This window comes from Rhinatrema bivittatum, chromosome 2, assembly GCF_901001135.1.
Source record: "Rhinatrema bivittatum chromosome 2, aRhiBiv1.1, whole genome shotgun sequence".
Taxonomy (NCBI): Eukaryota; Metazoa; Chordata; class Amphibia; order Gymnophiona; family Rhinatrematidae; genus Rhinatrema; species Rhinatrema bivittatum.
In genome coordinates, this window is record NC_042616.1 from 99313110 (window position 1) to 99326328 (window position 13219).

Sequence of the window (13219 nt, forward strand, 5' to 3'; positions counted from 1 at the left end):
ATAAAGACTTTAGGTATTATTCTCCCACCATGCAGAGAGGTGCACTGGATTAATTTGGGTTGTCTTAGCACTGAAAATGTAATTCCTAACTAGAGGTGGAATAAAGTTTCCAGAGCCAGTGAGTCTATGAGTAGAAGCTTTAGCTTTGGTGCTGTGACCTGCACTTTGCATTTATGTGCAGAAAACATGGGTTTATGTGCATAAATTATGTTTTTATGCATGCTAATCATTTTTTCACACACATTTTTGGTTAGTGTTTTGTTTTTTTCTCCAAATACGATAGTATAACCATTAGCTTACTGCACTGCGTTAAAAATTTCAGCTCACAGTTTTAACGTACAGCTTACTGCATTGGCCCCATAGACTACAACAGACTACTACTCTCATGTGCCCTTAAGTAAAATCTGTGGTGCTTGGGGAAAATCTACCTATGAAGTCCCTTCCCCCTTCCACTCATGCAATGCTCACTCACCCCCACCTCTTCTTTCTTCCAGCAGGAGGCAAGCAATGCTTCATATCTGCATCTGCCTCCTCCTCTACGAACTTCAGTCTTAAATTTGAATGCAAAATAATGGTGGGTACTGCATGACTACAGGGCCCTGTGCAGTTCCTTAATGGAAAATCCAACCCTGCTGTAAGGACAATGGAGAAATTACTTATCTGATAATTTCGTTTTCCTTGGTGTAGACAGATGGACTCAGGACCAATGGGTATTGTGCTCTCCTGATAGCAGATGGGAGATGGAGTCAGATTTCAAAGCCGACATCACCCTACATATACCCATGCAACAAGCTTAGCTCTTCAGTATTATCTTCGAAAAGCCAGTGTGGATATGTTGCTTAATACTTGATTAACCTTGAACTGGTTCAACTGATTATATATATACACATTTTTTTTAAACTGGAGACCGCCAGTGCACGCAAACAATAAACGCCGACACCAAACAACTGCGGTGTCTTGAACTAGGGGTAAGCCATGGCTTACCGGTATTTGCTTAGTCTCGAGATTTGTTATCAGAGGTTCTTGATTTCTGGAGCAGCCGTGGGCGGGATGCTGAGTCCCTTTGTTTCTTCCAGCTGTGAAGAACGAACAGGTGATCTGTTTTGCGCAAGGGTTCTGATCTTTTCAGGTATCGGACTAGGATTCTGCCAACATTCAAGTAGCGAAGGAGGTGTGAGTCTTCCGATTCCTTGTGCTAATCTGGAGATGGTAAGGATATGGTTTGGTTCAAATGGAACTGGAAAACCACTTTCTGTAGGAAGGATGGTACCGTACGCAGCTGTATGGTGCCCGGGGTGAACCTGAAGAATGGTTCCCAAAGGATAGTGCATGAAGTTCGGAGATGCGCCAAGCTGAGCATATAGCGACCAAAAATGGTAGAGAGACGTAGAGACAGACCAGACCGCGTGTTGGTCTGAAGGAATCCTCTGCTAGGAAGTCTAGTACTAGGTTGAGGTTCCATAGAGGCACTGGCCATTTTAGGGGTGGTCAGAGTTACTTAACTCCTTTTCAGGAAGCGAGACACATCAGGATGAGTTGATAGTCTGATACCATCCACTTCGGACCTGAAGCAGGTCAGTGCTGCAACTTGGACCTTGAGGGAATTGAGAGACAACCCCTTCTTCATGCTGTCCTCTAGGAATTCCAGGATCGTGGGAATCTTGGCTGTCCTCGAGAGGAGACCATGGTCTTCACACCACGCTTAGAATACTCTCCAGATCCGTAAGTAAGACACAGTTGTGGAGAACTTGCGTGCCCGGAGCAGGGTGTCAATCACGGCTTTTGAGTAGCCTCGTTTCTTTAGGCTAGTCCTCTCAAGGGCCATACCGTAAGAGAATCGAGCCGGCTCTTCGTGGGAGATCGGTCCCTGCTGAAGAAGGCTCCTGTGTGGCAGTAGATGCAGAGGATTCCCCACCAGTAGTCTTCGCATGTCCGCGTACCAGTGTCTTTTTGGCCAGTCCGGGGTGACTAGTAGAACTAGCCCCCTGTAGTGCTCTCTTGTGTGGATGATCCTGCCCAGTAGTGCAAAGGGTGGGAAGGCGTACAGAAGGTCTTCTTCTGGCCCGTTCTGTACAAGAGTGTCAATTCCCTGAGATTGTGGTTCCCGCCTGTGCCTGAAGAACCTGGGGACTTGGGCACCGAGACGAGTTGCCAGTATGTCCATGACTGGGAGACCCCCATCTGTTTACTATCAGCTGGAAGGCCATGTCCGCCAGCGACCATTCCTCCGGATCTAGGCTCTCCCTGCTGAGGTAGTCCACTGAGACGTTGTCTTTTCCTGCAATGTGGGAGGCCGAAATCCCTTGCAGATTTATTTCCGCCCACGCCATGAGGGGGTCTATTTCCAGACACACCTGCTGGCTCTTGGTTCCTCCCTGGCGGTTGATGTAGGCAACGGTTGTCGCGTTGTCAGACATGACAGACTTGCTTCAGAGTCTGTGGCTGAATCGTAGGCAGGCTAGTCTGACCATTCGAGTTTCCGAGCGGTTTATGTTCCATCCCGCCTCTTCCTTGTTCCATTCTCCCTGGGCCCCCCACCCTCGCAGGCTTGTGCCCGTGGTGAGCAAGATCCAGTTTGGTGGGGATAGGTTTACTCCTCTGCTTAGGTGGTCTTCCTGTAGCCACCATTGAAGCTGGTCTCGAACTTCTGCCGGTAGCTGGAGGCGAATTGAATAGTTCTGGGATACTGGGTTCCATCGTGACAGTAGGGAACGTTGTAGTGGTCGCATATGGGCCCTTGCCCACGGAACAACTTCCAAAGTTGATGTCATGAGGCAGAGGACTTGAAGGTAATCCCATACCTTGGGGCGAACAGAGGTCAACAGTTTTTGCAATTGACCCATCAGTTTCCTTCTCCTTGGAGGGGGGGAAGCAAACCTTGTTCTGTTTGGTATCAAACCGGACTCCCAGGTATTCAAGTGACTGGGAGGGCTGTAGAAAGCTCTTGGCTGTGTTCACGACCCACCCAAGTTCCTGTAGTAGATTCTTGACTCTGGTGGTTGCATGACGACTCTCCTCCGGAGAATTTTCCCAGATCAGCCAATCGTCCAAATAAGGATGTACCTGGACTCCTCCTTTCCTCAGTGCTGCCGCCACTACCACCATAATTTTGGTGAAGGTTCTGGGGGCAGTAGCTAGTCCGAAGGATAGCGCCCGGAATTGGTAATGATGACCCAATATCGCAAAGCACAGGAAGCACTGGTGCTCCTGATGGACCGGGATGTGAAGGTAGGCTTCGAATAGGTCCAGGGAGGTTAAGGATTCTCCCGATTGTACCGCCATTATAACGGAGCCTAGGGTTTCCATGAGGAAGTGTGGTACCTTCAAGTAACGGTTGATGGCCTTGAGGTCCAGGATGGGCCAGAATGTTCCTTCTTTCTTGGGAACGATAAAATAGATGGAATAGTGGCCAGTATTTTGTTGAAGCATGGGCACCGGGGCTATTGCCTTCAGACTGAGTAGTCTTGCTAGTGTGGTTTCCACTGCCAGTCTCTTGGAGTGGGAGTGGCAAGGTGATCTTATAAATTTGTCTAGAGGGATGTTTTGGAATTCCAGAGAGTACCTCTCTCGAATGATAGTTAGGACCCACTTGTCCAATGTTATCTTAACCCATCTTTGGTAGAAGAGGGCAGGTCTGCCCCCTATATCTTCTTCCTGTGGATGGGTCTGCGTCTTCTCATTGTGGGGTACAGCCGGAGCCTACCCCTGAGCCTGCTCCCCTCTTAATGTGTCTGTTCCGAGAGGAATGAGACCTTCCTGAAGGGCGAGATGCTTGGGACTATGTGTTCTTGTAAGGTCTAAAACGCTGCGAACCTCTGCCCTTAGTTCTTCTTGGGGAGGAGCGCTATGTTCTTTTGTTCCTGTCTTCAGGTAGTCGGGGCACTGGAGATTCGCTCCATTTGTTCGCTAACTTCTCCAGTTCACTTCCGAACAAGAGAGATCCTTTAAAAGGCATTCTAGTGAGGTTCACTTTGGATGTCGCGTCAGCCGACCAGTTCCGGAGCCATAGTTGTCTTCTCGCCACTGCTGCAGCGACACCCCTGGCTGAGGTGCGCACGAGATCTGAGGTAGCATTGGTGAGAAAGGAGACCGCAGGCTCCATAGTTTCTCCGGGCATGGCTGCGTCTCTGGAGAGGAGCAAACAGGAACTTCCCACCAATGCGCAGCAGGAAGCAATCTGTAGCGTTAGCAATCTGTAGCGTTATTGCTGATACGTCAGAGGACTGCTTAAGGATGGCTTCCAGCCTTCTTGTCCTGGGTGTCCTTCAGTGCCGCTCCTCCATCCACAGGGATCGTAGTGCGCTTTGAGACGTCCACTTTAGAGAAGTATACGAGTTCCTTAGCCGTGGGTTCCAGCGGGTATAGGGCTTCTAGGGCCCGCCCCCCTTTGAAGCTGGCCTCCTGAGCATTTCATTCCAGGTCAATCAGTTCTTTGATGGGCTCCAACATAGGAAATAACATGAGGCTTTATGGAGGTACACCAAAATGGGGTTCTTCTTCGGTTATGTTATAGAATCCGTGCCTGGAAGGCAGAGTGTCTTCAGAATCAGGGACACAAGGGCTGGTAATTGGTCCTTGTGGAAGAATCGGAGCATGGTTCAGTATGGCTCCATCCCTGGGGGAATTTCTCCTTCTTCCAGGGAGTCAGTTTTGTCTTCTGAGGTATGTGGATCCCCATCAGGGAGGCTCTTGGTTAGGAGAGGCATGTCTCGAGGAACTCGGGAGGTGCCAGGAAGGGCTTGTGCTTCTGGCACCCCCCGGAGGGTCTCCACGTGTGTGAATCGGGGCCTAGCCAAATGAGGGCTGCTCAACCTGATTTTAAACCTCATCGGGATGAAGATCGGTATGGCTATTCAAGCCTTGGAGACCGGAGACTTAAGGTAAAGGTTTCTACCTTACCTGGTCTTGGCGCTTACCGGTCACGTGCCAGGCGGTCTCCAGCTGCAGGGGGAGAGGGGAATACCTTCACCGCCGCACTCGAATCTGTACCCGCTGCTTTTCAGCCACCCTGGGGGCTAAGTCCACGTCGGGAATCTGCTTCCGGACCAAGGCTCACCTCTGAGGGATATCGGGAATCACCTCAGGAAAGTCTCTACTGTGGGAGGGACCCTTAGGTTTCACCGCAGGAGAAGTGGGGGCTCTTAAGAGGTAAATTTTCTCTCTTCTTTCTTGTTGTAAATGTTACACTATTCTCTTTAGGATAGTGTTCGCATCTGCTATGGAGACGGAGAAATACTGAAGAGCTAAGCATGCTGCACAGGTATCTGTAGGGTCATGTCAGCTTTGAAATCTGACTCAGTCTCCCATCTGCTATCAGGAGAGCACAATACCCATTGGTCCTGAGTCCATCTGGCTACACGCTAGGAAATAAGCATTCACCTCTTTTTGTTCCTCTCTCCTGTCCTATAATGCAGCTGTTCTCAACTGGTGTGTTGCAACACACGTAGGTGTATTGCCAAACTTCCCGGTCCCCCACTGACCCAGCTGTTCCCCCTGCACCAGCAAACTAGGAATTCATCCTCCGCCCAGGCTTAAAATGCTGATAGCCCAGGCAGAATGTAGCAGGAGTGCTGGAGTCAGCGGCACCAGCATGGTCTCTTCTTCCCATCCCCTGTGGCCCGGAAGAGAAAGTGGCGAGCAGCAGCCACACAGGCAGGAAGAAGAGACCATGCTAGTGCGTGCAGCATCAGCCCGAAGAAGAGCGGTGTGGCGCAGAGCAGAGGAGAAGCAATGTCAGCTCCCACAGTCGATGGGAGTCCTTTCTCAATGCTGTGAGGGCTGGAAGTGGAGGAGGCTGCTCTGCCACGAGGGCTGGAAGTGGAGGAGGCTGCTGCTGAAGCTAGTTCGGTGGGGGGAGATAGAGAAAAAGTGAGTGAGCAAGCATATGTTTGAGATCCTGTGTGTGGGTGTATGTGAGAGAGAGACAGCATGTATGTGAGTGATTGAAAACCTGTTTGTGTGAAAGAGTATGTGTGTGTGTGTGTGATTGAGAGCCTGTGTGTGTCAGAGAGATAGAATGAATGTAAGTGTATGATTGAGAACCTATATGTAGAAGTGAGAAAGATCACGTGTATGTATGATTGAGAACCGGTGTAGGTGAGAGCATGTGAGTATGTGATTGAGAGCCTTGTGTGAGAGAAAGAGAGAGAGAATGTGTGTAAGTGTGTGAATGAGAGTGCATGCGTGAGAGAAAGATAACACGTAAGTGTGTCATTGAAAGCCTGAATGTGTAATTGTGAAAAGACAGACAGCATGTGTGATTAAGAGCCTATAATAAATGAGAGGGGAAAAAGCATGTGTATATGTGCATGATTGAGAGCCTATATAAGCAGGAGAGAGAGCATATGTATGTTTGTGATTGAGAGTCAGTGTGAGAGAGAGCTTGTGTGTGAGAGAGAGGAGAAAGTTGCAAGCAAACTATCCCTTCTCCTGCAAATTCAAAAACAATCTCAGGGCACCTGGATATCAAACATTCCCAGGTATGCAGAGCAAAGCATTTTTTTATCCTTATTTTTCATTATTGGGTCTTTGTGTCTGCTATTTTGAAATATTTTATTGGTATCTAGAAATTTCTGATATGAGTTTTTAATTATTGGATATTCCATTCATCAGCTATTTTGAAATTGTTCTTTTTGTTAGTAAAGTTTTACTGCTATTGATTTTATATTTCTTGATTTGTTTTGAGGACTGGTGAAGTTTCCCTTTTTCCTTTGTAAAAACAACAATGAGACAACCTTATGCCGTGGAAAGATTTATTATTTGTATTACAAAGCCCGACTTCGGCCGAGTTTCGCCAATTAAGGCTGCATCAGGGGATGATTTCTGATGTCAAATAGAACTACATAGGTAGATTCTTTTTGTCAAATTTCAATCTTAATCTTGCATATAATTATCTCCCTTCGCGATCTGTCAACGTGTCACTCTCAAATTTGTATTGAACAAGGCAAAGAATAAATCGATGCATCTAAAATATTTTGTGTTATCTCAAAAGCATCGGGATAAGTCCTCGTATCGGCATAAGGTTGTCTCATTGTTGATTTTGCCTTGGCTACGTGGGACCGCCTTCCGATTTGTTTTATTGGACCTTCCCTTTTTCCTTTGTTGCATTGCATACAGAGACTCTGGCTTGTTGCAATTTCCAGTTCAGTTTTGGTCTGCATGTTTCTAGTTATGCTTTATGGTCTCTTTATTCTTTGATAGGCGAGGGTCTACCCATGTGACTGAGGTGAGGTATTCTGCTGGCATACAGTTTCTGTGTAGGGCTCTATAGCAGCCTTGGCTTGGTCTGTTTTCCTAACAGAAGGATTGATGTCTTAAGGCCTGGTGTAATATTTTCAGTGTTGCCTTTTCTTAGGTAAACTGGTGACTACTTGAGTGTTGAGATTGGTGCTTTGGTATTGGATGTTTACTATTCATGCAATTTCTGTTCAGAGTACTTTTCATTCCCTTGTATCATTCTTAACAAAATACTGGATCTTTTTCTTTTTTTTAATTTCTGCCGTGAATTGTAATGAGCAATGTGTCAAACATGTGAGCATGGTCTGTCAGGTGTATCATGATGGGAAACAGGTTGAGAACCACTGCTATAATAGTACTTGATGCGGTTTCTTCCATTATGGACTGTGTGTCCACCCTCCCACATCCAGGACAACAGAGTACAGGAAAAAAAATTCTCTACAGTTGATTCTCCTCATCTGGTTCCCATGGTTTCCTTTCTAAACTGAAAGTGGGCATCACAGTAAGAGGAGGAGCAACTATAGAAAAAAAGCTTATGTATACATTCTTCCTCTCTCTACACCACAACCTTTTTTTGAGTTCTAGGATTAATGCCAGCAAGCTGATGGCCAGGAAACTAGGAGGGGGAGGCAGACCCCATAAGGCTTTGTTGGTTACACACAGAATATGTGAGGGCTGGATGCAGCCTTTGGGCTGCAATCTGCCATCCTAAATCAGAAGGAACAGTGCTCCAAAGAGATCCTCAACTCCCTTCCCCTTTAGCCTTCAAGTAATGCTTGGCATCATAGGAAGGCTATCCTGTTTTCTTAAAGTTGATTAACAAACAAAAAATTACATTGAAAATGGATCACAAACAAAAAAGCTTGTGTGATTGATTTGATTTATTGATTTATAACATTTAAATCCAGCTTATCTACCTTTATAAGCAGGTTTTGACATGCTTAATTTTGAGCACAGTGAAGCTCCAATAGGACAAAGATATCCAAACACACATATGGTTTTCAATGTCCTATCAGAGTCCTTGTATAATTGGGCGGAAACTAAACAGACCAAGTTATAGTCATTTGTCAACAGAAGGGTTAAAGACAGGTAATGCCAAAGAGTTAAAGGGAAGACAGAAAGATCCCAACAGTGATATTTTATCTGAAATATCGTTTTTTTTTAATGAAAGATATGAAAATATTAAGTCATCCCTATATTTAATTTTTCTGATTTAATATTGTGTATGCATAGTATAGGATGTTAACTTTACAAACATACGGGGTTATTTTCTAAAGACTTCTCGCACGCGAAAAGGGCTTTTTCGCGTGCGACAGCATGAAAAATCGATTCGGAGCGGAGTCGGGGACGGACTTGGCGATGTCTTCGCTGGCGGCGCCAGTAGCACGCCCAATAGCACCACCTTTCATGGTGGCGCTATTCGGTGCGAAAGCCGGCAGCGAAGACATCGCGGTGGTGCGAAGGCTCCGGGCTTTCGCAGGCTCGCCCCCCCCCCCCCCCATTTTTGCCTGATTCATCATTCAGCGATGAATGATGAATCCAAGCCATAAGCTTAGAACACTAAAGGTTTGGTGGAAGAATGCAAAATATAGCACTTTTAGACTGAAAACCTAATTCATTTTTATGTTATTAATGCTAAAATTGAGTGTACAAAAATAAACTGTTTACTCCTTACCATACAAAGACTCTTTGCTGGCAGCATCATTGTCAATGAGAGCAGAGGCCACCCATACTATTCCAAGAATAAGAAGCGCCAGAAGAATCAACATAACAAGCGTTTCCAAAATGCGAGCTTTGATTCCCTAAAAAATACAGCACACAAAACATTGGGTAAGCATTTTAGTGCACAAACGTACTATAGGTATTTAAAATAGAAAAACAAATTTTAAAAAAAATCTTAGTTTTCTCTTGGACAACAAATAGTTTATTACATTCCACTGTCCAAACTGACCATTATTTTCCTAAAATCATGATTTTTATTTTTTTATTTTTTTTTTATTAGACACACATACTTCGAGATTAAATTCAGTTTTAAAAATCTCAGCCCATATGAACGTTTCTTTAGGGCTTCCTTGATTTTGCAAACTCCAATCTAAAGATGGATTACTATTTTTCTAAATACTTTCAGCTGAGAAAGTGAATTAGCAAATTGTATCTAAGATTCCAATCAAGAGAATGGAAGGACATGTATGGCAAATTGCCCAAAAACTGCAATCTTGCCAAGATCAAACCCTACACAGGTACAGCACAATCTACTTCAAAACAAAGTTTGCTGCTGAATTGCTTTGACAGCTCCCTGGGGTCTGGAGAGCCCTCAAGTGTCCAGTTATAGTATTGCTCATTTTAGCTCTGATCACATATTTGCAGTAGGATTCAGACATGGATACCTATTTAAAAAAATAGGAAAACACACCAAGAGAACTCAGGATAAGGAAATGTAATGTAAAGATTTCAGTGATGCTTTGAAACGATAGTTATCAAGGTCTCCTGATGAAAAAGCCAAAAGAGGAAGTGAAACATTGCCCTTAGATTTCCTTATTCTAGCCTCTTGTGCTGTGTTGGCTTGCTTTACATTAGGATTGTGTATTTAGCAGTACAGAAATCTTATAACCTAAACTAATATGTCATTTCTCTCTACTGCACTTACTTGGATAAAACACAACCGACATGAAGCCACACAGCCCAGCCCTTTCTAGAAATTAAAAATAAAACACTTCAAAAGCATTTTCCGATCACAATTTGTTCTTTCCAAAATATATAAAGATGAATGCTGTACAGCAAGCTCCAAGTTTTCATATACCACAGAGCTGATAATTTACACTAAGTTTAGAAAATTACAGAACAGCACCATTTGATCCAAATTTGTCAGAACTAAGCAGCACATGTGGAGTACCTTAAAAGTCTGTATTTATCTGAAACTAGGCACTAGAGCAAATGTGAGGGCTTCAAGGTGCCTGGCATACTGGTAGAGCAGGTGGACCGTTGGCATGCCTAGATTTGTCAAATAAGTACACCAGTCCTCTGCCTGGCCCTAGGGCAGCAGGCTGCCTTCCAGCTGTGCTGAATATTACCCAGCAGAGAACAGCACTCTGCTTCCTTATCCAGCCACAGGGAACAGAAAGGGAAATGAGCCCAGAGTAGACAGCAAAGGGAGAGGAGGAACAGAGTGGGGATTCAATACGGAAGTGAGGAAGGGACCTGAGAGATTCTAGGTGCATTTGTCTGTTGTGTGTGAGGGAGAGGAACAGGGTGAAGTGAGTATTTGAGTGAGAAAGAATGGATACGTATTGCGTGTATATGTGACCGGACTTCCCAGTCCGTCACTACATGCCTGAGTTCCATTTCCCTTTTCTTAAACATCTTGAGCTATCCATCCCCTCTTGCTCTCCTTCCACCTAGGAGAGCCGGGATGGATTACTCAAGCCCTTTATATCTAGCCATTTTGTGATTAAGGATGTGTGGCCAGAGTCAGTGCAGAGCAGACATCAGGGAGACAAGATGTAGATTTTATTCCCTCCCTGCCTCACCCCTTTTTGGGGAATTCGCTGTGCACAACCTGCCAGTGGATTCTAGCTATTTAGTTACAGTAAGGATATCGTTTTGGCCTGAATTCTTTTGGAACTTGATTCCTTGACTCCTTGAGCCCATTCACTCCCTGAATGTGGCAAGCACCTGTAATAGGCTTGGCTGTGTGAGGTACGTGAAGACTGGAAGGGGCTGCATTTCACCCTGCTTCTTTGGGGAAGGTCTTCCTCGCAGATTGCACCCAGAGTACAAATTAAAACCCCTTCTTTCATCTTACTGATTTTTGCACAGTACTTCAAGCAACCATTTTCTCGAAAATAGACTATTATAACGCCCTCCTCCTAGGTCTCCCCAAAAACACTATCCACCCACTCCAAATCCTTCAAAATGATATCGCTCGCATCCTCACTAACACTCTGAGAAATGTACACATATCACCCGTCCTCAAGGATTTACACTGGCTCCCTACTGCACACCATATCCAATACAAGACCCTCTCCATTATCCACAAAGCCCTTCATAACCCAGACATGAATTGGTTCAAGGACTCCTTACTATTCCACACCACCTCAAGACTGACCAGAAATCAATACCTGGCAACCCTACGTACCCTACTCCCAAACTCATTAACTTCGCATCGTGCACTTTCCATAGCCAGTCCTGCACTTTGGAACTCTATGCCAGTTAGTCTATGCCTAGAACTCTGCCCAAAGAAATTTAAGCAGAAACTAAAGACCTGGTTGTTTAAGCAGGCATATACCTAAACTTTGCCCACATTAAACAGGTTTATACCTAATCTCTGCCCCCATATCCAGTCTTCATGCCTTTCCTCTGCACATTTTATGCAAAGTCCTCATATCTCCTTTCACCTTTCCAGGCCTCCCTGGCCACCTCCTTCTCTGTATATAATTACCTAGATATCGAAGTCCTCCTTCCCGTTCTCTTTTCACATTGTCAGACCTCCCTGGCCACCCCCTTCTCTGTATATAACTACCCAGATGGCCAGTTAAGAACCTCCTACACTGTATATAATTACCTAGATATCCATGGACGCGCGAATAGAAGCAGGCTGGGCACGCTCAGTCTGCTGGTCAAAGCTTCTAGAAGCTTTGACAAAAGTTTTCCGTGCCAGATTCCATCGGATGATGCCACCCACATGTGAGGACTACCATCCTATTTGTCCTAGGAGAATAATCCAAACTATAGCTATATGATGCTGGGTTCCATATTAGGCATCACCAGCCAGGAAAAGGTTCTTGGAGTCACTATGGACAATACTTTGAAATCCTCAGTGGCAGTCAAAAAAGCAAATAAAGTGTTAGATATTATAAGGAAGGAATAGAAAATAAAACAGAGGATATCATAATGCCGCACCTTGCGTATTAAGTGTAGTTCTGGCAATATTTTCCCTCATGTCCCAGGCCAAAGATGGTTAAACAACTGGTGGGAAGAGAGCAAGCTAATGGCAGGGGCAACATTTTCTCTTGGGTAGGTTCAGTGGTGAATGAGGACAGAATAGCAATGGCAATCACCATCAGCCCATGCCTACTCAGCCCTCCTCTCTGTCACGCACCCTCTGGTCTGTGGACTTCAGACTCAGACTTGAAGGGTCCCGTCTTGAAGGAGTTTTTCCTAGGTACTCGAAAAACTAAATTGGAAGTTATATACAATTTCTTTTTACAAGTCCTCAGGCGGGGTTTGAACAATCCCCAACCTGCTTAGAAGGCAGATGCCTTTCCCCACTGAGCCAGTGGCTTAACCGATAAAGGCTGACTTCAAAAGTTCACCTTTAAATCTTTAACTTTGCTTTTCAGTCTTCGGAGATACCCAAAAGAAAACCAAAACTAACTCTCCAAACATTCTCACAAAGTCAAAAGTCTGGCCCAATGGGCCTAACTGCTACCTCCCACCTTATCTCTGGGATATTCAGCTGCAGTTTTCCTGAAAATGTCCTTTAAGTAGGTAAATCCAATGGCTCACCTTCTTTGAAATCACGATGGCCATCCTTCTTCCCATGGTAGCAGGAGTTATATATATATATATATATATATATATACACACACACACGTTTTATTGTATGTGCAATAACAAAAATACAAACATACTAGGAAGTGCGGGATACTGCAACACCCCCCCAGTTCACGGTCAACAAATAATACCTATCTTATAACACAGAAACACCCACTTCTCCCCCAATTCCCCCCCCCCCCCCCATCCCTGAGTTCCTGATTGAGGTCCCGAAGTAACTGAAGGAGTCACAGCAGTAATTAATTACAACAAAAATTTGAGATTTATCTGCCCATTAGGTGAAAGCTTAGAGAAAAATAACTGCAGACTCAGGCATTCAGTGGTTGCCTCCTGGCACTAGTGAATGTATGGTTCCCAGATATCCAGAAATAGACTCCTGTGTCGAGACGAGCTGCGTGATGAGAGGTATTCCATATGCATAAGCGAGTAG

At 45.1% G+C, this 13219-nt stretch overlaps 1 protein-coding gene across 4 annotated transcripts in view; it reads right to left on the reverse strand.

Moving 5' to 3' along the window:
* LMBR1 (limb development membrane protein 1) overlaps window positions 1-13219 on the reverse strand; it is a 400337-nt gene that overhangs the window by 218262 nt on the left and 168856 nt on the right. For all 4 annotated transcript variants that reach the window (XM_029588492.1, XM_029588493.1, XM_029588494.1 and 1 more), the window contains exon 6: window positions 8912-9038. In XM_029588492.1, coding sequence (XP_029444352.1) covers window positions 8912-9038 — 127 coding nt within the window. The remainder of the gene's footprint in view (window positions 1-8911; window positions 9039-13219) is intronic.